The sequence below is a fragment of the Zootermopsis nevadensis genome, unplaced genomic scaffold (genome assembly GCF_977971745.1).
Source record: "Zootermopsis nevadensis isolate Lab colony 2312 unplaced genomic scaffold, Znev_1.0 Znev_ptg000021l, whole genome shotgun sequence".
Lineage (NCBI taxonomy): Eukaryota > Metazoa > Arthropoda > Insecta > Blattodea > Termopsidae > Zootermopsis > Zootermopsis nevadensis.
In genome coordinates, this window is record NW_028259153.1 from 452,136 (window position 1) to 478,840 (window position 26,705).

General features: G+C 40.0%; 2 protein-coding genes across 13 annotated transcripts in view; one reads left to right on the plus strand and one right to left on the minus strand.

Moving 5' to 3' along the window:
• The first annotated feature begins 649 nt into the window (after positions 1 to 649).
• On the plus strand, positions 650 to 7,654 carry LOC110826808 (uncharacterized). Its single transcript, XM_022057821.2, has 6 exons — positions 650 to 1,303; positions 2,852 to 3,073; positions 4,734 to 4,999; positions 5,632 to 5,798; positions 6,111 to 6,364; positions 6,823 to 7,654. Exons 1-6 carry the CDS (start codon positions 1,089 to 1,091, stop codon positions 7,019 to 7,021), a joined length of 1,323 nt encoding a protein of 440 aa, XP_021913513.2. The 5' UTR covers positions 650 to 1,088; the 3' UTR covers positions 7,022 to 7,654.
• Positions 7,655 to 7,915: 261 nt separating this feature from the next.
• lili (LMBR1-like protein lilipod) overlaps positions 7,916 to 26,705 on the minus strand; it is a 35,808-nt gene continuing 17,018 nt past the window's right edge. For 11 of the 12 annotated variants that reach the window (XM_087353020.1, XM_087353019.1, XM_022057815.2 and 8 more), the window contains 6 exons: positions 24,637 to 24,960; positions 23,414 to 23,568; positions 21,517 to 21,748; positions 10,723 to 10,879; positions 10,462 to 10,575; positions 7,916 to 8,461 (listed from right to left, as the gene is read on the minus strand). In XM_087353020.1, the coding sequence (XP_087209146.1) occupies positions 10,473 to 10,575; positions 10,723 to 10,879; positions 21,517 to 21,748; positions 23,414 to 23,568; positions 24,637 to 24,960 (971 nt within the window). In that variant the 3' untranslated portion in view covers positions 7,916 to 8,461; positions 10,462 to 10,472. Of the gene's footprint in view, positions 8,462 to 10,461; positions 10,576 to 10,722; positions 10,880 to 19,199; positions 19,255 to 21,516; positions 21,749 to 23,413; positions 23,569 to 24,636; positions 24,961 to 26,705 lie in introns of those variants that run through there. The other variant, XM_022057820.2, reaches the window with a different exon arrangement.

Sequence of the window (26,705 nt, forward strand, 5' to 3'; positions counted from 1 at the left end):
TATACGCATGTGTGTAGGTTAGAAACGGAGCAGAAAATGGCTGATTTAGTATTTGGCACCATTAGAAAGAGGAAATATTCGTTTGTTCGCGTGTAAGATCGACTTATTCACACTTGATACATGATGACCTTGAAAACATTTTTTGTTGTATAACTCCGACTGAGACGCTCAGTGTGGAAATGTTGTGAAATTAAGCAATTTTGGGAATGTTTTAATTATTTCACAAGGGTCTACGTTGCGTGACCAGGAAGAACCCTCGACGAAAGGATTTTGCGTGTGTGCAGATGCATCATCTGGGAGCACACGTAGCACGAAGAATTTTCGCAAGACGATATCAATTTTTGGACGAGTTTGGACTACATTCTCATCTCTGTGCCATATTTCATGAAAATCTGGAGACTTTCTCAAGTTTTTTTCATGGCTGCACATGTAATTCGTGATGTCTGCACGATACGTGTTGAAATACGCGACACACAGACGGACAGACGGACAAGGAAGGTCTACTAGGTGTTCCTTGCTGCCGCGGAGCCTGAGGAACACCTAGAAATGTCAGCGTATCTGAACTAACGGCGTTACCTTTGCATCGTCACAGGCTGTAAGTCGCGAGGACGACGAGGCAACGAACCTTTGCACTGAACCATCTCGGCGCGGTCCACGAACAAAGTGACATCATCGGCCCTCTTGTCACGCATCGTGATTTCTTTTTACTTAATTACTGAGATCGTCACGCACGCGGAATCTACATTTCCGTACTTGTCAGTTCAGAAGGAGAATCTCTGCGCAACCGAAGCCATTTTTCTGTGTGATTCTGTGGCCTCGTACCGAAGCTCAAACCTGCAGGCTTATGTAGCAAATTACGAACATAATTTGTTTAACGTTCATCGCGTTCCATAATTTTCTGATTTTTGTTCAGTAATTACGTTGGACGGAATTATATACACGTCTCAAAACTAAATACACATTGAACACGTAACCACTGTTTGGGATTAAAATACTACACGTGTTTGCATTGGAACAACGCACTGCAGTGAGAGAAATCAGTTATAAAATAATTTCAGTGATTGGTCCTCGTTTTCGAGGCGGTGGCTATGATTCTGTTATATTTTTTCGTGAATTTGTTAATTGTAAATCGAGATGTCTACGCTGTGAACGTAAATGACATATTAAATGTAAACTATCTTCCTGGAACTTTATTACTGGATAATATGATGATCGATGGAGACAGTGTTACCAACAAAACGCCAACAAACAATCATTCTGGTGGCAACTGGAGCGACGCCTTCTACACCATGGATTTTCATCGGTACGTGCACTTTCAGCATTAGAAATAAAGTGGTTTTAGGTTGTCCACTGGTAAAGTGGAAATGCGATGTTAAAATTAAAATTACATTTTGGAAAGGCGAGGAAGTATAACCCTCTCGATGTTAAAATTAAATTTTGTGAAAACGTCTTACACTTCTGTAAGATAATCTTAGTTAAATTCAAGCACGTTTAGGACATCTGTCAGATAATCTTGACATTAATCTCATTCAGGCGCCGGATATCGTACAGAAAGTTCTTTAAAAGACCTCAATGTGTATCGCTGACCTCAGTACACTCACAGCAAATTCCAAATGCTCCTAGCTTAAATAAAGAAAAAATATACTACGCTAGCATTTACTGTTAGAATTATCCACATAAGTGGAACGCGCAGTCTAAGTTTTTAAGTTGAAATGTCTCTTGAATTACTGGTTGTTAAGGAAGAATGATTAATAAATTTATCGTAATTCTTTTACTCTTCTGTTATAATATCCTTTTTAATATTGTCACCAACAAAACAGACAGGGGAATTCCAATGTAATATATATGCTTTCCATGACATTCACCTCATTAAATGAACTTACGTTCCGAACGTAAACTGACTGTCGAGGGAAGAACGTATTCATTTTAAATCGCAAATAGACCAATAAACGCAACGCTTACCATCCATGTTGAAATGTCCTTTGGCCTGTTAGTTTGTGACAGAAAATTAGTAACAGGCGATGAAGTCAGTCATTTTACGTAGACATCAGTCTCTGTAAACGCGCTGATTGTGTTGTTATGCATTCTTTGAGTAATGCAAATCAACGATGAGACAATACGCTTTTGTTCTGTGATAGTACACTGGACTCGAACGCTGGGAGCGTGGGATCAAATCATGATAAAATAAGGATTATTTTTCGATTCGTGCAGCCGCCATGATTAATTTTACACATTGAAGAAAAATTAACTACTGTTCGGAAGTTCTGTGTTTTCCGAAAAAACATAATCACACACCATTGCGTAGCCATGTTACAATTTCCTTCGTCCGCCATGTTAGTACTAACGATTGTATAAAAAAACAACTGGAAATTACGAATTCACGGTTGATCCCAATGCCACTTTTCGCATCTGGAGTTTAAGGCGATGGCTTTTGAAAATTTAAAAATTGTAGTCATTAGATTCTAGTGCAATATCTTTCGTTTGCTGAAACCCACGCCAGTAATCCACTTCCGAAAAAACAAAGAAAGAGGTTCAAATTACCAAATTATTGCAGTTACTGATCAATACGAATATTAACGCCGGAGAACATCATCTTCCTTCACCCACCATTAGACTAACGCCTGTTTCGACTTCGTATTCAAATTTTCCACAGTCTTACACCCCAACGTATCAATTTAATTTATGTTTAAGATAAAGCTTCGTTGTCCTTTCTTCAATTTCCGGCATAATTATTTAATCCCTCCGGTAACTCGTCAATTCTAACGCGAGATGGAGCCTTGTAGTACAGGAGCCTCTGTAGATGACTTGCTGTATGTTAAGACACCGCGAAGAACCTCTTTTGTGCCCGCAGGAAGATGATGAACGAGTATCTCTGTCGGAGCTACGTGGCAGAGCAGATCCTCAGCGACGTTGGCGTCACGAGCGTCGACAACAGAGTAGGGCGTCCGGCGGACGAGCCGAAAAACCCTGAACGAAGCCACCGTTGGCGCCCCAAGAAGGTCGACCTGTCTGCCGTGAAGGAGAGCCTCCTGGCAGATCAGGGCTCGTCTCATTACAAGAACTGGCTGGCCAGGTGAGAGCTAAGCTTTGGAAAACTACTTCAATGTCTCTTTATCCACGAGAGTGAACGCAATCTGTTGCAAAAAAAGTTACATGTTTGTTTGTTTGTCATCAGTCTTCCGAATGGTTTGACGTCGTCCTCCATTTTCGTCTATCTCGCGCCAATCTCTTCATTTCCACATATTTCTACAGCCCACATCCTCAAAAATTCCAATCTTTGTCTCCCCCCTACAATTCCTCCCTTCAACTGTTCCTTCCATTACCAAATTAACCAATCCCGGGTGCCTCAGGATGTCCCCCCCCATCCTATGTCTTCTTCTCGTAAGATTTTCCCATAGACTTCGTCCATCGCCTGTCCTCATTTCGCACTTTATCAGTGCACTTAATTTTCAACATTTCAAATGTTTCTACCCTCCTTCTTTCTGGTTTCCCCACTGACCATTTTTCGCTTTCGTATATACAACTTCAGAAAAATCTTTCTTAATACCAGGTCAATGTTTGACTTCTCTTTTCGCCTGTGCTAATCTGCTTTTAATGTCCTCTTTCTTCGTCCATCTTTTGAGATTTTGCTTCCTAAATAACAGAATTCCTTCAATTCTTCTACTGTCTCTCTCCCAATTTTGATTTTCAACATTCAAATTAAACAGCAGAGGCGATGGCTGCAACCTTGTCTTACTCCCTTCTTAATAAATGCGTCTTTCTTGATTCTCCATTCTTATTATGGCCACCTGATGCTTATAAATACTGTAAATAACTCGTCCATCTTTAAACTTAAGCCCCACCTTCCTCAAGATTTCAAACGTCTTATTCCAATTTACGTTGTCGAAAGCCTTCTCAAAGTCTACGTTACAAGTTCTGGCAGAATAATGTTCCAAGAGAAAACACCAAACAATTATTTATTTCAGAATAAACCGGAATTATATTTTGATTCCCACATAAAACTCGAAGCTTTCAGTATAAATGTCACTTAAAAATGGCGGGGACCCGCCTTAAGCTGTGTAGAAAGTAAAGTCAGAGTCGGAATCCTCTTAGTATAAAACGAGTGGATCTAAGCCATTACACGATAGATACTTAACTGTTTCGATTGTTACGACCCCCAAATACTCCATATTCACCCATCATGACCTATGATTTGTACAAACATTACAGCACGTAATATTAACATCGAACCCCACGTCGTGTTTTTACGAGGGGAACGTAGTGTTCTCTGCACTCAACAGATGTCACAGGAGTATACCTTTTTTTTTCCCGCGATCGATATAAACAAAATGGCGCAGGATCGATTGTGTTTCGATAAACGCAAATTAATGTTGAAGTAGCAGTGAATATTTAAGAACGTGCTTCAATTGGAGAAACTGTGAACACACGAAAATCAAACCACGCCTCTATATTGACTTACAATTAGAATGATTCTAAATAAATTTGAGATACGTCTTTAATTGCATGTGTAAGCAAGTGAAATGTACACCGGATTCTCAAAAGAGTTCGTCAGGTGTATGGAGACGACGTCTCATCAAGAACAAGGGCCATCACTTTTCAGACAGATCGATAAGACTCGGGCGATCTGTCGAGTACCCTCGGAGATCACCACATTTAACCCTGTCTGACTTTTTCTTATGGGGTTACTTGAAGAGGGTTGACAACCGACGATAAGCCACTCTGCGCTGTTTCAGAACGACAACTCTGGAAGACATTTACCGTCACTACGACGACCTGGCTGCAGAAGACGATGGCTCACACGACACAACGTCCGCGGCTCCCGAGTACGACGGCGAAGTGACGGGCTACGCCGTCCAACACACGGCGACGACCGGGCAAGCGCCTGTCAAGACAGGCCACGGCGGCGTCGGTCCCTACAGCTACGGTGGAGGCCACAGTGGCCACGGCTATGGCGGAGGCGGAGGGCCTGGGGACGGTGACCACGGCTACAGCAGCTCAGGTTAATCGCAGTAGAGCACTGGTAGATCACAATTAAGAGGAGTGACCTCAGAAAAACCCGTCATAGTTCCGTGGCACGATAGCCACGTGCATGATTACTAGAACCGACAAGATCTTGGTAGTATACGAGAAAAGGAAAATTACTTGTTTAAATGTAAGAAAATATAAAAATCGGAATAAGACACTGGGAGCGGCTCCCCGTTCAGTCGCCCTCCTCCAGAAGATCTCGAACAACTTACAGGACAGCACGGACCGCAGTATTGACAAACAGATCTTAGACACAGACCACACAGCAGACGATTAGTTCCCTGATAAACCAATTTAGAAGAATCAATCAAAGGACCTCATCGGAGGACAAAATGCACGGGGCAGAGGACATGATCGCGGACTATGAATCTTGGGAATGGGTTTGGGTGTTAGGAGAGCAGGCGATCGACTGAATTATCTCACAAGAATGACTGAGGCAGGCACTCTGTCCTCTCGAAAGTGTTTCGCCTCGCAAACGACGAGACGGAGGACCTTAGATGTAATACCAAAGGAAAACGCCAATCCTCGACGGTCTCCTTTGCATGCGTCCGCTTTGTGAACATTCCGTCGTGAGGTCGCCTAAGAGATTTGCCATCTTTCCTGCAGGCTACAGCAGTTCTGGGGGCTCAGCCTCCGGGTACGCTCATCACCCGCCAGAGACCATCGACAAGGGAATGGCGCTCAAAGACCTGTTTGAGGTGGCTCTGACGGCTCTCGCATTCAAATCCTTCGGTCTCTTCTGTATCAACGTCATCATGTGCATCAGCGGAGGGGTACGTATGTCTCGCGGCACTCCCTCACACCTCCTGTGACGTAAGAGGAGACGCCATTTTGTAGTTTCACTTCATCTCCAGCAATGCATGATTCTCCTAATACTCCAACTGACTCCGCAAAATATGAACGTTCCATGGAACTCTGCATTCCAGGCGCTATAAGGCGCGTTATCCACAAGAGGACGTCATCTTCATAAGAAACTCAAATTTCACACATTCCGGTTTCTCTGTACGTGACATGTAATTCGCTGGAAGAGACGAAATCGTGGCGCTGTGGATTTCTAACTTTGGCTGCCGTGGCTGGTTTCACAGTATGGAACAATGCCGACGACCACGGCGACCGAGGATGTCGGGAGACAGCGTTCTCGGCGCACGGCGTCTTCGTACCCGCTCGCATCCGCAGAGGCGCTGAACGCCATGTCGCTGCACGTGCTGAGGTCCGTCGAAGTGTTCGTCGCCCACGACGACGACGACGACGACCAGTGCCTGCGACAGACGCTCTGCGAAATCAACCGATTCTCCAGGCGCCTGGAAGGCACTGACCGCGTCTGGTTGCCGGTCTGGAGGTGGGTTGGCGATTGGTTTTAGGGCGAAATGGAGGGTCTAGTACACACACAGACACGAAGAACCTGTCCAATGTTACCAGCAAATACACTGGGTTCTTTTCCGTTCTCGGTTGACCGCGGGTTTCCTACAAAATTATGACGAGTCTGTTCCGAACTCGGAAATGAGTTTCACACAACGAGACTTCGGGTATTTGAAATTTCAAATAAATAGCGCGTAAGGGAGCATCGATAGCATTTTCCTTCCTCAGACGGCAATAACTGATCACCTTTTCAAAAAATTCCGACATTTGTAAAACCCGCCTCGGGCCACGTTAATATATTATTTTTTTATGATAATTTCTCGTATGTTTAGAATAAAACAAGACGTACTGTAACGCGGTTATTTCAGGCATTCAACGCTTAATAACCAGAATAATCTAGACAGCGAAACATCTCACGCAACGTCGATTCTGTTCCAGTCTGGGTCTGAGCTGGGTTGCTGGACGATTTACGACAGCAGAGCACGCGTCATCGGCCATGTTGGATTATCTTCGAGCATCCGTCACAGGCCTGGGCAATTCCAAGTGCGAGGTCATTTATCCGCGATGTTCGATCCAAGAGGTCTCGAAATTCAGGGCGGACAGAAGACAACGTCGCGGGGACAGGGGGGAGCTATAGGAGTTTCAATCACGAATTCTGAGCAATTAACTTCTTCAAATACAACTCTGGTCCAAAAATCATTTACGCGGCTTATGTAATTTCCGTCACTGAATAATGTTGGTATCTCTGCAAACAAGACGCTACCATCTCGTGGTCCACAATCTGAAACATTTTCCCCTTCGATGACCAGAGGTTGAGGATAGACTCCGAGGTTTCAGGATGGCATATGAAGCTATAAGTACACTTAAAAATAATAAAAACGTCCTCTATAACCACTCAAGATACAAGTAGTTAAGTAAGGATTGAGGTTTTCGTCAAATTTCACGAATGAAGATGCATAATGATCTACGATCTGACGTCAGAAAATCTTCCGGTGATTCACCGTCGCGGTAAAACTATTTTCGTGACCGAAACGTCTGCTGGCATGCAACGATGGAGCCGGTTTAAAATTATAAACTTAAGAAGGTCGCAAATCTGTCGAAGGAAAAGTCTGTCAGGAATCTACCACCACTTGGCTTCAGACTTCAATTAATCACAGGTTGAACATTCAATTAAAACATGGCTGCCATTATAACTAAAAAGAACTGTCATTAAGAATGTAATTGCTTGTAATAATAGTGAGATAAATAAATATATTTTTCTAACAACGAACCCCGAGGGTTAATTTCCGATTATTCCTAAAATTTATTTGCAACTGAAATATCAAACATTGATTCTGCACGTCTCAGAAACCGAAATGAAAACTTTCAAGATCAACTTTGATACAGGAAATCATCCCTCTATTAGAAGGTCAAATTATAAGCCACGTCGTAATTTTACGGGACGTGGCTTATATTCAGATTAAGGGGGGGAAAAAAAGTAGTATTCTCAGATTGTGCACGTTTAGGACAAATAACACAGAAAACTGCAACATATTTTCAATTCTGTAAATTTCTCTCCCTCGGACATACATACTTGGCATTAATGAATTCAGTCTTGTATCAAATGAAGAATGCGTTAAGTATTACAAGTGCTAGTTGGATAAATACAATATGCACCACGACGTCAAGAACAGCGTCGCTGATGTCCGCCGGCAAACCGCCTTACAGTTAACACACACGACACAATCACAGCGCAAACCGGTTTTAACAAAAACACCAAAACACAAAATAAATATCAACGACGACGGAGAACGTCTATTCTAACTTACCGAGTAATATATTTCATTGAAAGAGTAAAAATTTATCAATAATACATTCAGTGAGTTGCTGATTGTCATGTTTTGGTTTCTTTACGAACATCCAGGGGCAGCAAAACGCGTCCACTCCCAATGAGAAACGTGTTAAAAAATTAACACTCCATTCCTCAGCACGAACTGATTTCTGTTATGAAAATAACGAGCTTCTTGTGGTAGGTCGTTAATCTCCGGTTGCTCTTCGACAGCACGTCCTGACAGACGCATCGAATTTGAACTGCCACCTGTCAAAAACAAACAGGATTAGTGTTTGCTGAATCTCTCAAAACGAAAACCTACATTACATTATGCTATCAGAGCGAGACGTGTCTCCCACTTTTCAGAATTAAAATTAAATCTGTGGCGTAACAGCTCCAGAGAGCCAAAGCCGACTAGCTTGACTGCTGGCCTCACGTTCACATGCCTAAGCAGAGGTGAACGATCATCCAACCAGATACAGGGTGACGTGTGGTCATCACGACGAACCCCCAGCCATTGCTAGCTTTCCTGACCGGATTGTAGCTCCCCAGTTTCCTCACGATGCTGGACTGGTCGAAAGCTCATGAGAAAATTTCTTCTCCCCTCGAGACTCGAACCAGCGCGCATTCCGTCCGAAACATGATGCCTCAGACCGGGCGGCTACGTCGTGGGACACTTTTCAGAATTACTAGGACAAATTTTCATTACAATGAAACATACTAATGAACGCATGTTTTGAGTTCCGAACAGACGTCTAAACTGTGTACGTAGTTTGATGTGTGCACGCAAACGTGTACAGCATGAAATAGTTTGTCAGTTTTATACCAACGTCAAATAAGTACTTTAATTTTCCTCCGCCACTTTTCATACACTTACACAAAATGGTTTTGTTCATAATCATGAGCAAATACATAAAAGAGAGAGCATAATTTTTTTATAAATCACTCTCTTTACCATTAATTACAATAGCATAACTGTACTTAAAATAAAAGGTATTTCATTTCTTCCAAACTTTCGGTCACACAAATGCTTTCGTAAAACAAAGAGTTAGTACACTTAAACAGATACTACAAAGCATGCCTATATGTGAATGAACCGTAACGGTGGTCTAGCGGTGAGAATGCTGGCCTTGTAATCCTGGGGTCTCGGGTTCGAATTTATAACTTGTGTTGGGCAAGGCCGTGGTCTAGGCAACACGGAGTTTTCCTCCGTGGCATCCCAACAATTACTCCATTCACACACAGAAGAAGGCAATGGCAAACCACTTCTGGATCATCTGCCAAGAACGTATATGAACAGGTCCCAGTCCGAGAAAAGGATGGAAGGATCCTGTTCATATGGACCTGTCGTCAGACAGAACACTAAATAATAATAAGATGAGGTGGTCTAGCGGTTAGAACGCTGGCCTTGTAATCCTGGGGTCTCGGGTTCGAATTTATAACTTGTGTTGGGCAAGGCCGTGGTCTAGGCAACACGGAGTTTTCCTCCGTGGCATCCCAACAATTACTCCATTCACACACAGAAGAAGGCAATGGCAAACCACTTCTGGATCATCTGCCAAGAACGTATATGAACAGGTCCCAGTCCGAGAAGTGAAAAGGATCGAAGGATCCTGCTCATGTCACTAGGGGTTGACTCCGACCCGACGGTTTTTTTCTTTAAAAAAAGGGTAAATAATTTACTTGTAATATTTAATTTGCTCACATATTTGGCTAAAGTTTCAGCCATGTTTTGTCACTGCGCTGACTGAATTATGTACGCTGCCAACCTGACTCTGCTGCTGTCCTAATGCAAACGGCTTCTACGCTCCATCAGACAAATAACTTGTTCTCTACACAAATTGCCAGTTTTTGCTAACGTAATTCGTGGGAGCAACTAAAATGTAAATGGTCTGTAGTCCATTAAAACAATTCAAATAATAAAACCTAAGAACTGAATCTGGTACCACAAAATATATCTTTGTACTAGCCCTAAGACGTCCACGGCGCACAAACACGCGAGGCAGTGGCGATACGATAAAGTGAGTGGTGGCACCACCACACATTCCAGACACGGTTCACGAGGACCAAGAGAAGAAAGAAATAAAGACAATGAGACGATTTAAGTGTTGAAACAGAGATTTCTCATTCTTGGGTTCATGCCTCTAAAGTCTTCTAGTAAGTTATTTATGTATGATTGTAAATTATTCTGTTTTACATAATCATAAAATAAACACTGATGGACCGTTGTAGATACGGTAGCTACGCGCACAAAGAAATATACTCACAAGTTCCGTTGTCAGTCTTCCTTTCCTGATGTGGGATTTGGGCTGGATGACATCCAAGATGTCGAGCGATGTCTTTGAGGTTTGTGGAATAACGTCAACAGGAAACTTTTCAGTCTGTATTGAAATAAAGTTAGTTTAATGCAGAGCGATGTGTCCCAATATGAAATATGACTGGACTAGGCTAAGAACACACAGATGTATCACTTACACGTGCCCCTCGTTAACAAAATTAAAATGTGGAAGCACAGAGGTGCAGCTCACCGAGCGTAAAGTTCTCTCCTGACTGTGGCAGTAAACTTGTTGACGAGACAAAGAGTGGCTGTAGCAGCAAACACGAGGTTGTACAAAAGAACTATCTTGAAGTTTCCCAGCCACTCGATACGTCCAAAGTCACCCAGCAGGTCAAAGTTCGTGATACCTGTTAATTAGAACAAAGTAAAATGTCAGACACTTTACAGGATCTACTATAAATCAACGCAGGCTTCACGTAAAACTTCAAACAACTGATAAATGAGCAACAACAAGGATTCATCACAAATTATATGACATAAAAGTCGTGAAAATGCATTTTGACTATAGTTCTCAGGTAAACTGCAATTATTGCATACAGAGTCTAATTAAAATGTAATGAAACTAAAGTTTATCCCAGATGCGTTGCAGGAATGTGATTCCAACGAACACGTCCCAGAATATCACTGCATGTCAAGGGATGTTTAGGAACGTTTCTGTTTGCACTGTGTCGTGAACTGGAAAGGAAAGAATAACAGTTTACATGCAAGGATAATATTAAAATTGACTGTTAGAGGTCTGCTACTGCTTGATACACGTGAGTCACACGGCCGCTGCTCCAGGTGCTGACTCCTCATGAAAATCGCAGTAGTTTCAGTGGTTACGGCTGTCCTGACTGGTTAGCAAAGTGATTTAGAAGCGCTCAGATGCTGGGTCACGTTATACATGAATTAGTTTGAATCTTAATTGTTCTTCACACTCTGTAGTAAGCAAACAACATATTACATGCTGATCAGTCTGGAAGGATCACAACTGGTGGTCCCACAAACTCCATGTTCTGCCTTACAATAACTACAGACAGTATTAAAAATATATTAAAATTGGCCGTCAATCACAATATAAGATAATTAAAAGATTAAAATATCATTTTACGTTCCTTATCGAGTACTCGATTTACATGTGGAACATTTACGACATGTTTCGGCTATCAATAGTGCCATCATCAGGTGTTATGTTATAAACTTTTTAACAGAATTACTGAATTTTACTGATTTTTAGTTTTCATTTTTCTTATCATTTTCTCATCCTTCATATTGTATCTTCATCCGTTGTTGTGTCACATGTCACTAATATGATTGTATGTCGTAGTGATGCCAATGTTGTGTATATTGGACCGAGAAGTAATATCGTAGCATTAATGGCTAGTCCAAACACACACTTCTTAATTCCGTACAAACAGCAATACCAATACGACAGATTCCGAACATCTTGAGGCGGGAGGACGATCCTCCACCACAACACCATTACATGTAAACCAATCACACTGTAATCAGTCAGTAGTTATATATCACAGCCATACAAAAGCTGATGCCATCACCACAAAAGTTGCCATCTATTACTGATTACTCAAGCTGCAATGTCGTTAGCTTGGTTAGTCAACATCATGGCAATGTGCGAATTAGTCTGCATATGTGATTACTAGCAAAAAGTAATAATAGCAAATGTTAGGTTGCTTTTATTAACTGATATAATGTTAAGCAGTGTGTAGCATGATGAACGCCTCTGGAACTTCCGAATTCCCCAAGGAGTACGCGTTTTAAATCTTGTAACTTCCGTGCTTCTGCAAGTCTAGAAATGATGGAAGATAAAGGACCTTAAGGCAGAAAAATTTGGTCAGTAGGATATGAGCCACGGTCGACCGCTCTCAGGAGCAGTCCCGCATTATTTACGACGATCCTTTCAAAAGGCGAAGTGACATCCAACCCCTGCTCCTGGTTCTTGGACCCAAGTTTGCTGTGAAGGGTCACACTGTTGGCACACCTTGAATGTAGCCAGAAGTCCTGCTCTCCCTGATACAAGATTTTCGCTATGAAGCTCTGAGAGTCCATGGAAGAACAACTTTGGTTGTCTCGGTCCTTCTGTTGCTTGAATTCCAGCACACCATCTAACAGGACTGTGGTGAGTGACGCACTTCCATTCAGGGCACTGTTCAGTCTCATGCTGTTATTATCCAGTCGCTTCTTCAGGACAGTGCAGTACCAACCATCTGCAAACTGCAGCAATGATTTATACCTTCATGCTGTCTGCCCCTCGCTGTTCTTCCAGATTGTTCCTTATGATCTACAATGTGGAAACAGTGGTCGTGGTCCTGCAGTCAGTCTCCAATTCTACCAACTTTGAATTTGGCTCCATATTCGGCCTTTCCAATAGCATTTTCCCCGTCTCCAGTTTCCATGTCCCCGATTGTTCTGCTGCTAAATCTGTTTAAAGTTGCTTGTCAGAATTTCTGATTTGCTCGCTCATCAAGCTCTGTCTGCAAAGTTGCAATACAAGCCTCCGGTCAATGCTTCTGATCAAGCAGATGAAGCAAGGGGACGACTGCGTTGGCGTCCACTGGTGCTTCATCCCATCACACAATCATTTCTCCAAACTTAAGTTTTGATGACCTCAATGCACGTCTCTACCAACAGATATTTAGGAGGTGACTGGCATTGCTGTACTCTCTGCATGTCAGTCATTCGACCCTACAGCCCTTGACTGTTCGAGACCATGTTCCCACACGAACCTTGACATTTTCTTCCATCTTTTTCTGATGTTCTGGCTACAACTTTTTTGTCTTTAGCTTAAGGGCCTCAATGAGGATCTCCTTAGAAACCTGCTGCTGTCCGTGAGGAGGTACACTCCGTCAACAAATTGATGGGCGGCCTCCAACTGAATGAAGACTGCTGGGAACCTGATAACTGCCACAAACCCTTGCAGTAACTCACTATCCCAGTGGATCCTGACCTTGAGTTGAGAGAAGTAGGCTATGGCCAACTGACAATTTCCATAAAGGCCCTCGAGAGCCCTGACGGCATCGCTGAATGTTGCTCCAGCCGAGACATCATGCATATGTTGGCAGCTTGTTCCTGCAATATGGGGAACAGATGTAGCCTTTTCATGGGATGTCCACTCATATCCATAATTAGTCACAGCCTCGAACTGGCCATGTAAAACTTCCCAGGGCATGGAATCATCAAACTACAGTGGTTTCATCCTGTCTGTGTCAGTCCATGTTCTCACAACCTCCACATTTTGTTTGGACGTCTACTGCTGTCAGCTGCATCTTGAACTCCCAATGCATGGCTTCCAGGTCATGTTGATGTCATTCTATGTACCATGCTACTCCATTTTTCAACACCCGACTACTGAATTCCTCGCAATGACTCTGGACTTGCAGTTCAACAACTGTTATTATACGTTTCAGCTGTCCACTGAGTATATTTATTTCTTCTCCAAATCTGGTCTGGTCAGACCTGATGACACGTTTGTTGTTTTACAGTTCTTCCTGGCTGGTGTTCACCGTCATTATTTTATTTTCAAGTCCTTCTTGGCCGCATTTATCATTTATTTTAATTGCGCCACAATTATCTGTAATGTTGAATCAATGTGTCATTCTATTTCTGACACCAGCTGTCACAGACATCAACTAATATGCAATGTTCCTTCTTTTATATATGGATTCATTAGTATCTCAATGTTATTACATATAATAACATTATTAATTCCAGATCTGAGAATTTATAAATAACAATCTTGATTGTTTTGCTCTGACTCCACACTTGTATTAATATTTCTCTCATTTTATTCTCTAATGTTTCTGAGTAACTGGCAATCCTTGGAAGCTCCGTCAACAATAACGTACTTCCGAGTGCTTAACCAATGGTAGTGTTATTTGGATTTGTAAGTCGCACGCATAATGTTGTGCCGTCCAAACTCGTTCCTCATGGCTTGCTATCACACACACACACTGTTGACCTCAGTCACTGAACCCCAAACCAACACGCTCAACCTTCGACACAGGCCAAGTATTACAGAGAAGGGGGCAGGCAAATCCAAGGAAATTCTGGGTTCTTTTATTGCATTTCAGGTATTTGAAAATAATGAGAATACTTGAGATTCATGCCCATCTTGGTTAAAGGTTCCTTTAACAACATTTAAAATAGCACAACTATCTGTTCCATTAAATGTCATACAAATACCAAATACATACATCGACTCCTGCAATCAATCATGCACTGGGTAGAAAACATGTCGAAGAAACTGGATGTGAGGTTCTGGAATAGATTTATGTTTCCACATATATGGTCCAGTGGTGTCCTCTACCAAACATAGTCACAAAAATAAGGATCCCATGAAGGGTGGTGAATTTCTTGAGCAACTGCACCTTCTCAGGGAAGACCCTGCTCCATGAAGTTTCTTAGTTCAAACACAAATAACTGTCTGCAACCAACGCAATCAAGTGTAACATTTCTGGTGCAGCACACCACTACTTTTCGACTTTACTTCAGAATATAACACCAGAAAAGCAAGACAACCAGGGTTTAGAATTGTACGGGGCACATCAGGTTCTGGTTTATAATGATTTTAATTTATTAGGTGAAATCACATATATCATAATGAAAAATACAGAAACTAGTATATGCAAGTAAGGAAGTCGGTCTAGAAGCAAATTCAAAGATATGTATATGTACATATGTTGTCACCAGAATAACAGCATTATATAAAGGTACCTAATAAATCCTTTGAAAATCTGTCAGATACCAAATAACTAATCAAAAATTAAAACGAGATAAAAATTTCCCAAAGTCTTACTATAATACATCTCAGAATAATTGTCTTCTCACCTGATATCTAAAAATGTAAAGATAAAAAGTATTTTAAAGTACAAAATATAATTAAACTAAACTTTATCTGTTGTTCTGTATGGGTGTGAAATGCGGTCCCTCATTTTAAGGGTAGAACTCAGACTGAGGGTTTTGGAAACAGGGTGCTGAAGAGGATATCTGGACCTAAGAGGAATGAAGAGACAGGAGAGTGGAGAAAACTGTATAATAAATAAAGACTTCCATTATTCACAACTTTCATCTACTACAAGCAGGATTATCAAATCAAGCTGATTGAGATGGGTGGGATATGTAGCATGGGGGGGTTGATAAAAAATTCACAGAACATACTGAATGAAGAGCCTGAAGGAAAGATACCTCACGAAAACCCACGGGTAAACGAGAGATTAAAACGAGAATGACGCTTAGGAAAATGGGGTTGACAATTGTGGATTGGATTCATCTGGTTCAGGATAGGAACCAGTAACAGGCTCTTCTGAACACAGTACTGAACCTTCAAGTTTCATGAAGTGAGAGATTCATCCTAACAAGTTGACGTACTATTAGTTTCCGAAGGACTCTGCTGTGTGGATCCAGTTAGTTCATTTGTGACAGCAACTTCCACAAAATGTCACGATATATACCCCACTTTTAATAAGTTAAACCTTTTTCTTTTTCCTAACTGGCTATGTCTAACAATTTAAAAGAAAGGTATTACACCATAATACAAAATTTGACTCTCATTTTAGGCCCACTGTCTTTCAGAGGAAACATTTTACATACCAGGAATATTTTCAAAATAACGTCAGAAACAGAACACAGAAGAAACTGTTAGTACAGATCTTAAAATCTTCTATGTGTGCAACAACCATTACCTTAACGCATAGCAAAAGAGGTTTGTGTGGTGGCCAACAAGCTTTCCTTTTAAATGTGCTCCTGAAACATTACGTTTTCTGTTTCTCTGGAAGTTTTTTAATCTTTACTAACAGCACGTCATATCTCACATGCAGTTCGGCTGGTTGTGAGCTGCAGGAAGCGTTAAACCCCACAGTACTGCAAGTCCCTCGCCCGATACAGCAGCCTTGCGTTGCGTAACCCATAGCGATGGAAACTTATAGCAACGTCCAAATTAGATTCGCAAGCAGCTTATGCACATCAAACATTCTAGTGGCTTCCGGTCGACTGTAAAGGACGGAGCAGCTCGCCGCATATTGTGAAAAGCTGGAGTGTAATGCCCATGCAGACCTAGCACATGAATTGTGACGTACTTTACGTGCATTTGTCGTATGAGTGACGGGAATGAGCGGCTACAGACCAGCACCACAAGACTGGAAGAACAGTATTACAACATATAAGGAACATTTATATCGGTGAGCATGCTACAAAGGACCAGATTTGTTATGCAGCAGCCCTGAGGATGAGAACAGAGATTGCTCTCAAAACGTTGGCAGAAGATTTGGTTTATTCACCATTCAGCCATCTGATGCGGCTTGTAACCCGAGAGTCTTTCATCAACTTCAGTCGCCACGAAAGCTTCACTTTATACATCAAAACATTTATATCCACAAATCAGCACTGTCTTAAGTGAAGTGACAGACATTAATTTAACACAAACAGTTGTAAAAGTGTGAAATAAATCCATTTTGTTTTTTTAAACAAAGAACTCACTGTGTAATCACCAATTACAAGAGTCCAGCCAGCATCCCCATAGCACAGGAGTTTCAATTCCATTTCCATATGACAAAGGACAACACAAAGCTGTTTAAACCAGTAAATGTAATCGGGGGAAAAACAAAATATTAAGAAAAATCAGTCCTAATTATTTACAAATTAAAGGATATGAAATAGCTAAACTTTAAAAAGAAAAAACTCACAAGAAATAATAGATCATTACATGAAAAACACAAAATACTCAAATTCAAGCCAAATTAAAAGGTTAGGTTCAACACAAGAAATAAACATAAAGAAGTTAAAATAAGGTAGATCAAATTAACAGATAATACCCACTGCAAATAATATAACAGCCCAATCACGTAAAATATTATAATAATATTACAATTTCCGAACAAACTCACTCAAAAATTTTAAAAATATAAAATGAAAACCAAGTGATAAATTTATCAAACAATCCCATAGAAGAACCAATTGCAAATGCAAAGAAACGCGCGAGATGACTTGGGGGGGGGGGGACATATATATATATATATATCTGAGTCAATTTCAGACAAAATTTTTTGTCTCACCCATTATTAAAAATAAAGTTAACCCAGGTCATGAATAATTAAATAAATATATACACACACAAGACTCTATATGTTAATAAATGATGGACTGCTGTACTTACATCAGCTACATGCATTTATACACATTTACACCAGACTGTACGTAAACAGGATTTCTATTCTTCAGCAGCACATGTCATACGTTCCGATGCTAGCTGCAGTGTCGCTTGCCACGATTCATTTTTACAAACAACTGTAAGTGAACTTAGATAACTTGGGGAAAATAATCATTAAAACTATATAAGGAACATTTTGTACAGAAAATTTAAATATTTCTAACCAAAACATATTAATAATTAATTTTTGTAGGTATATTCCACACATGAAATAACAAAATATGACTTTTGGGTAATGTTTTCATGAAAGAATCAAGCATGGAACGCACACAGGTCAAACCAAATGCATTATATACTCATTATTTATAATAGCTAAATAACCACACATAAAATAATTTAGTTAAATATCTGCAAATACCATGAATGTACGACGACTGATACAAGTTTAAATAATGCAACGACGGTTCAAGGTCAGTGTACATAGAAATACTAATTCTCTATCATTTCGAAAGCGCCCAGTTATTTTGTGCTCACTCTGTACGTTAAGGTGGCGACTGACTTGTAACATTTGCCTGTAATGTAACGTGTTACAAATCGAGCATTACACAAGTGAAGACAGCGAACGGAGCCGCTCGATGCGAGCCGCTCACGCTCGCGGGCGCTCCATCGTGTTGTCAGTTTTTTCACGAATCCCTTTGAGTGTTACGTTACAAGTCAGTCAGTCGAGCGGCGTCGTAACGAGCATTCACGAGTTCTTTAGATAACAGTAGCGTATTAAATGGAACAAAGATAACACAACCTCCACGTCCGACATATTGAACGAAATGAATGGAGCACACATGAGCACAGTCGAGCCGAGCGTTAAAAACGAGCATTCGATACGCCACACCAGTTGTGGTGTAATGTAACATGCTCGCCGCGAATGTTACATTACAGGCAAATGTTACAAGTCAGTCGCCACCTTTAGACAACAAGTTCATATACAAACAAGATAATGAAGAACACAACTATCTCTCTGAATTCAAAATAAACGCATGACATCATGCAAATGCAACACACCATTAAAGAAAACCAGAGAGACAACCAGATTAACCAGTAACACAACATTACGTAGGAACCACCCAACATGGGACTGTACAGAGATCTTTCACAGCGCATCACCATTCAGATAACGACATGAAGTCAAATAAATGCTATACAAACTACACTATATTTGCAGTAAGCAGGGACTATACAAATAACACAGAATAGTTCAAAAAAGAGAAAAAGATTACACAGAAATAAGAAACCCAGACACAATAGTAATAATAGGAAACATTTTAATTCTTCTCAACTTTGTCACAGTTCCAAACGATTCATTGGTTTCCTCAATCAAAGATTTTGCTGTAGAGCTGTGACGAGACATTAACATATTTTCAACGTTCCTTGTATCAACTTCTAGAAAAAAACTTCCTCACTAGTTTCTGTACTTTTCTTTACGATATTTATGTCTCACACAACAAATTAACATCACTGGCACAACTTACATATTGATGAGCCCCTGAAGACGGCAAATGAATGCTAAAACAATCGCGGCCTCGACTGTAAACATAAGAAGCAGCTGTATGATGGTTACAGAACAGCAGTACGCATGAATATGTCAACTAAAATGTTACAAGAAACCTCATGAAATCAGTGGTCTTACTGATACAGATACATGGAAAAATAGGCATCGATTGGATAATCGTGAAAAGTCGGTAGCAAGAGGATTTTACGAAAGGCACGCACGTGTTTAGAGAGGACTTAACACACAGTTCTTTTAGAAATACTAGAGAAGTACTATGTGGCAACTACTGTCACCTATGTTGCAATATTTAAAATTAAACTATCTGAAAATATTATTAACTACTTCCTTACAAATTTATTTATACATCTGGAGCTAAAAAGATATTTCAATTCAGTTATGTAATCGCTGAGGATTTTTCCTCTAGCCTCTGCACCCTGCCTCCTAACCAATGGGTACTGGTGTCCTTTCCCGGGGGAAGAGCGCGGCAGGGGCGTGACACTGACCACTCACCCCCACCTAGTGCCAAGGTCCACTCCCCCGGAGCAACATACATGGGGTGTAGCAGGACGGCTTTACTTTGCTTTACTCTGAACATAAATAAAGTAATATGATTTATTTTTTTCAGTAAACTTTATAATACAAGAAAATCTTCTGAATATAAACACCTTCACCCAGCGTTATTTTGGGCTCTGCTCAGATATTATGAGTTGTGTGGTGGACCAGGAGTTTTAACTTCCACCCAACGTTGAATGTGTCGTACATCATGAGAAGTGTCCGAAATCTGAGTCTATATATTTTCTATTTCTAATACAGAAGACGTAATGCTGGACTCAACTTGAGTACAAAAGAAGTCTGCTACACACAGTATTGTCAGTGAACTACTGAGCTCTTGTCCCATCCTGCAAGAAGCTAAATTTATCGGAAAGAACGAGATACATCAGACTAATAATTCGAAGTTGCAAAATTCCATCTGTCGTGACTAAACTCAGGAGAATATAGAGTGTGTACAGAAGAAATGCATACAACTTTTTAAAAACAGTGCTCATGAACTGAATGGCATGAAAATAAAAAATAAATACACATGAGTAGGATAAAATGTAAGGTATATTTTTTGTTATTTCTATGAAATTCTAGTCCTATTCTTAATCTTCTTGAAGAGGCTTGTAGTCTATATTTTTAGGCTGTAATGTGGTTTTTATAAGACTGTGGCTGTGTGTCTCTCAGTTCATGAGCAATGTTACAGAAAAATTTTCAGATTGAGATAATTCAAAATATTGAAGTATGTAAATACAAAGAAATCCATTTCAAAAAATTAATAATTCAAATTCTGACTGTGATTGCTGCAGTAGGTCATATTTCAAGACAAATACTGAAGAAATGAACAGTCCATCTTCTGAAATATTTGCAATTAAGTTGTAAAAAAAATGTACCTGTATGCTTTACGAGGTTTGTCTGCTACACATGTACAAGAACTTGAAAAGAACCAAACAGATATTCATGGGAACTGATATACAGGAGTTTTATTAAAATTTGTCACCACATTCAAATTTTGTTATAATCTGACTGACCGATTCCGTCACGCAACAGCCCGAAGCGGAGCCTTGGCCTCCTCCCATATGGGAGGTTTCTTTGTCTTCTATGAGTAGTGAGTGACCAGTCCACGGCCTCTGCACATTTTCTACTCAATCCTGACTTTGTCTGCTAGAGCCATCTAGTAGTGAATCAGGAGAGACTTGGTGAGAAATGGCCACTGAATTTTGCTCACGAAACATCTCGTTCATGCTCGTAAGGTTCTTTTACATGCCGTAAATCTACGACATGGGACCACCGGCTTTACTTCCCCTCCGAAGGAAGTTGTGCTACAGATTTTTATCACCCTTAAAAATCCATCGACCTTGGCTGGGTTTGAACCTGTGAACCTTGGGTCCAGTGGCAGGCACGTTAACCACTAGTCAACTGAGGGCGACTTTTATTATAATCAGGTAATGATAATACACTTTTAGCCACACTAAAGCAACTTTTAAACTTGTAGCGAAAACCCTAGCCCATGAGGCAAAAACATTAATGTCATATTCATAACTTGTTATCCCACCAAGTCTAACCTGGAACTACAATTAAGAAGCTAAAGTGACAGAAGCCTTCAAGTGGTCAATAATTTTTATATTTAATATTTACATCCTGTATACACCACTGGGTGCTCATGCTAATTTGTGGCACTTCGGTTTTAAATAATAATTTATTATTTCACCACGATGCTTCTTCCCTTTACCAAACAAATCAATGTAACAAATTCTCACCTAGAATACGTGAAAGGAGAGGCAATGCTGAGCTCAATATCAATGCAAGGCCACAATTCGCTATGATGTGAGTCAACGAGGTCATTTTGGTCCTTGGCCTCATTTGTGATAGGAACGGTAAAGTGTAAAGTCCGACAGACGATGTCGCAATAAGGTAGAATATCAGTAGTATCTCCAAAGCTGCACCAATTGGACCCAGTTTTGACAAAGAACTAATACCTAACGAAAATTGCTGAAACACACAAATCAGTTCTAAATTATACCATTTCTATGACAACAACTATATGTAACCACTTAAATGTTTGTATCACAATAAATTCAGGTTTTTTATAAAAGCAGATGGGAGGACTTGATAATCCATGGCAGAAATGGGACACACGGGGTTACTTTAAACTAAACAGTTCAAAATCTGTCAATGATATTAAACCAGATATACCAAAGTCAATCACCCTATGGTGCAGGATATTCTTTGAAAAGTCGACTGTTACTCGACTTGTTCAAGGAATAGCCCACTTTCCTTATGGAACCCAAAGGTTCAACACCATTTCACATTTCCTGAGCTAGCTGTATCCAGTTCTCTCCATTGATGCCAATCTCCCTAAGGTCCATCTTAATGTTATCCTCCCACCCACATCTAGGTCTTCCCAGTCGTCTGCTTCCTTCAGGCGTACCAACTGATGCCCCGTAAACATCCCTGCCCTCCCCGCGCATGCTGCGTGTCCCGCCCACCTCATCCTCCTCGATTTAATCACCGTAACAATATCAGGTGAGGGGCACAGGTCGTTAAGCTCGTTATGCAATTTTCTCCTTGATCCGTGTCCCTCCCTTTTAGGTCCAAATATCATCCTCAGCACTCTGTTCCTCCTTTAAAGTGAGAGACCAAGTTTCGCACCCATACAACACAACTGTAAAAATTACGTTTTTGTATATTTTAATTTATAGTTTTTTGATAGGAGATGGGAGTACAAAAGATTTTGAACTGAATGACAAGCATTTCCTCAATTTAATCTGCTCTTTATTTCATCGAAAATGTCATTCCGACTTGTAAATTTTATCCCCAAGTACTTGAATTTTGTCACATTTTCGAACATTCATTTGCTACCCTCATATTCTGGTTCTGTTCTGAATTCTGATGCTGAGACATGATCACGTACTTCGTCCTTTCTGCATTTATTTCTAGACCAACATCCAAACTAGTCCCCAAGTATTTATTTAATTTAAAAGCAATTTATTTAATGGGTATTTATATAATTACCCAAGAGATTAATATCATTAGCACAGACCAAGAGCTGATGTGTCCCATTAAATTCCAAACCACCCTGACTTTCTTGGACCTTCCTAATAGCATATTCTAAGGAAAAGCTGAAGAGCAGTGGCGATAGAGCATCTCCGTTTCACGCCATTCTGAATAGGAAATGTATCGGACAAATATTTATCTACACAAATTTTGCTAGAGGTTTTGCTTAAACACATTTTAATTAGGCAGACTAGCTTCTTAGGTACACCAAATTCAAGCAAAACATTGTAAAGAGCATCTCATTTAACTTAGGCTTTCTTGAAGTCTATAAATAGATGACGTACTGTTCCATTGTACTTCCACTTTTTCTCTAGTATCTCGCAAATGTAGAAAATTTGATCAGTTGTAGATCAATTACTCTGGAATCCACATTAATTATCTCCAATAATTTCATTGGCATACGGAGTCAACCTCGCCATAAGAATGTTGGTTACAATTCTGTAGACAACAGATATACCAAACGGTATACAAATAACATTAATGATTAATTCAACCTGTTTTTCTATACGAGACACTCCGCTTAAATTTTTCATGTTGGGGAGATGACATGGAAAATTAAAACAGTAAATATGTAAAGCATCTTAGTGTCAGCTGACTTACTCTAGTGCTCAGAGGAAGTGCTTTTATTCCTATCAGCAACTCTAGCGTATTCTGCAGCACCATAAGCACCGTGACTGCTGTCAATGCACAGAGCAACAACATGGCCACAGGGTACATGAGATTCCTCTGAAGTGAGGATGTGTGTCTTTGTTTGTCTGGAAAATAAATGAGTGGATCATTGCAAAGTCATATGTCTTTTTATGTGGCAGACGTGATCCTGCAAACCACTGTCTAAATGAACGGATAATTTACTGTAACGAGATGGAGCTCTCAAATGATAAACAACTGAGACATTGAAGATTTCCGTCTTCTCGGTTGTTGTGCCGTGTAGTCTGGTAGAAGTTTACGTGGCGCAACAACCCAGAAGACAGCAATCTTCAGACAGACTGCTGTGAAAACCTCAAATCCTACAATTTATACATTCATTCATGCAGTATGTTTACAATTTTATCCAATACTAAATTAAAAGTGACATTAAATTCGTCATTATTCATCAAAAGCACACAATCATCTGCAATGTTGCCCCTTACTGACCACATAACGTTACAGTTACAACTGAAATGACATAAAAGCAAAAGATGTATTTTTTTTAATCGAAAAATACATAAACAGAGAGATCATTGCATTACGAGGAATTACCCAAGTACAAAGCGCTACACACTAATTACTGTTCATGTATCTACGCAACTCAAAACATGAAGCTTGCTTGTCTACAGACCTTTTTATTAGTAACGTCCCACACAAAAGTAAACTTCTAGGTGAAGCATTTCTCACAATGTTGGATAAAGAACAGATATTAAAATATAAGCACCATTAGCATAAATTTTATTTATATATAACTTAGTTCAAGAATCAATAACCTTTTTTTTTTGGGGGGGGGGAAATTGCACTATTAAAATAAGGCACCATAAAACTGGACAATGTATTTTCTTTTGACAACTTGTTACTGTAATGTTCTAACACTTTCAGTCTATAATTTCATAAATAAAGGGATTTCCACATTATTACTTCAATACCCCCAACAGTTAAATCCCCGTTAAGTTCTCACTGCCAACTCATTAGCAGGCCTACTGGCATTCTTATACAATATAAGTTAATACCGATAATTTCTGCTGCTGACAAGCATAATTATTATTTTTAGGGAAAAAATAACTTGCAATCCACACAGGGTTTGAGGTTTTTAAATGGACCCTAATTTAAAAACAAAATCACTCATCACTGACCTAAAACTTTCCTCCTGAACTGGACCTTGTTGAGTCTCTCCCCAAGACCAGACTGCAGCGCTCCATTCTGAAGCGTCATGAGGATATCAGGATTGTTCTCCATAATATCATCTTCACAGCCAGGACTAACAGGTACTAAACACATGGGAGCAGGTGATACATAGGATTTGCCAGTAGCCGTAGCCAGATTAAGTCGCCGGCTAAGACAGTCTTCCTCCAGTTGAGCAACAAAAAACTCTTCGTCCACATCGCGAAGGAACTGAGGCTTTACTAGAAACTGGCCAACCACACCAAACAAACGCACAAAACCCAAAGGTGTGCACACTGCAAAACACAAAATAATGATTGGTACGATACAACAGAGATCTGAAGCAGTAGATTAAGACATGATTATGATTTCAAATTTACATAACATCCAAATATCTTTCAACTGATCCTACTTTTTGCTTTAAGTGTATTAACTTGCTACCATCTAAATCTGTTACATATCACAGATGGATTATTTTTTGACGTAAATATGTCTATATTTTAAGGTCAGTGTTATTCGGCAAAAATGTGTTACGAAAAAGGAAAACGAAAAAGTGTAACTTAATTGTTATGTTACTTAGGAAACCTCATCTGTTTACTCAGCATTGTTGTTACCTAGGAAACAATATATAAACTTCCTTTCCGTATAGACGAATTTACGTCAAATTCTCCGGAACCGTGGTTCCACTATCAATTTTTTGTTAAATTTAAATTTAAATTTAACTGAATAAAGCTGAGGCTACCCAAGCCAACAGAATTTGTATGAACTACTGTTGCCATTACACAGTGTATAGAATTTTTCAAAAGGCACTGAATATTTATTTTCTTCTGATTACTGTGATTCCACCAAAGATTTGTATGACAGAATATTAAGAAGGGTTATAGACTGCCAATGAACATTCTAGAAAATTCTATGGTGCACTTGTGCAGTTTATAAAAAACATACACAGGTCCAACGTTTTACTTTTTAACGTTGTGTCATTTGATGACACTGGTTGCTTCTTTGGTTACAAAACAGTTTGAATTAAACAATAGAATCTATGGAAAAGAGCAACATAAATTACTAATCACTTATTTAGTCTGCGTAAACTTGTCTTTGTTAATATCTGTTGTGTACACACACATGAACAAATGCCTCCCAAAATTCAGGTGGTTATTAAATGGATTATTTTCGTTGAAAAATGAAAAGTGACTGAGGGCCAAGACAAGATAAAAAATCATCCCAAAAGCTCCAGGGAAGAGGAAACGAAGAATGTCATGCGAGATCCATACGTGCCGTTCAAAAACTCTGAACTAAAACTAAGTAATGTTGTTAAACGGTTAAAAACAAATGTTGATTTAATTATTTGGCATAAACATCAATTGTAACAGACGAGTGTTAAACAATGCCACCAGTACGGATAGCACATTAAATGTGACTTACGCAGCTGAAAGATTAGAAATAAACACCCATGAACAAATACAAAAAGTTACTTTCAGCACCTGCCGATTGGGTTCAAAGTTTCCTGTCGGTAGTCACTAACGATCGAAACACGTTAGGCAGTTCAACACTGAGTTACAAGTTAATAGAAAAGACAATGAAATGGCTTGACATGACCGCTCTAGAAACAGCACAGCAGGAGTTCAAAATGAGGATCACAACTGTTGAAGACAGAAATCAACAGAGGGGTAATAGGAACATATCAACTGATGAGACCACACACACGACGCAAGAAAATCACTTCAATTTGGAGAAATTTAAACAGAAACTACATATGACTATACTGCATTTACAATATTTTTATTGACTAACATGTAATAAATGTTCACATATCTACCATTTGAACTTACTCTCATTTTTGTCCATATACAACTTCAGTATGTTGATAATGGTCTTCTGAGTTGTAACACAGTGTAAGACTTGAGGTTCTCACAGCGGTGAGTATGAAGATTTCTGTCTTCTGGGTTGTTGCGCTGTGTAGTCTGGTCGATGTTTACCAACGTTTCAGAGGTCATACTCCCTCCGTCATCAGGGCGATGAAGATTTCCGTCTTCTGGGTTGT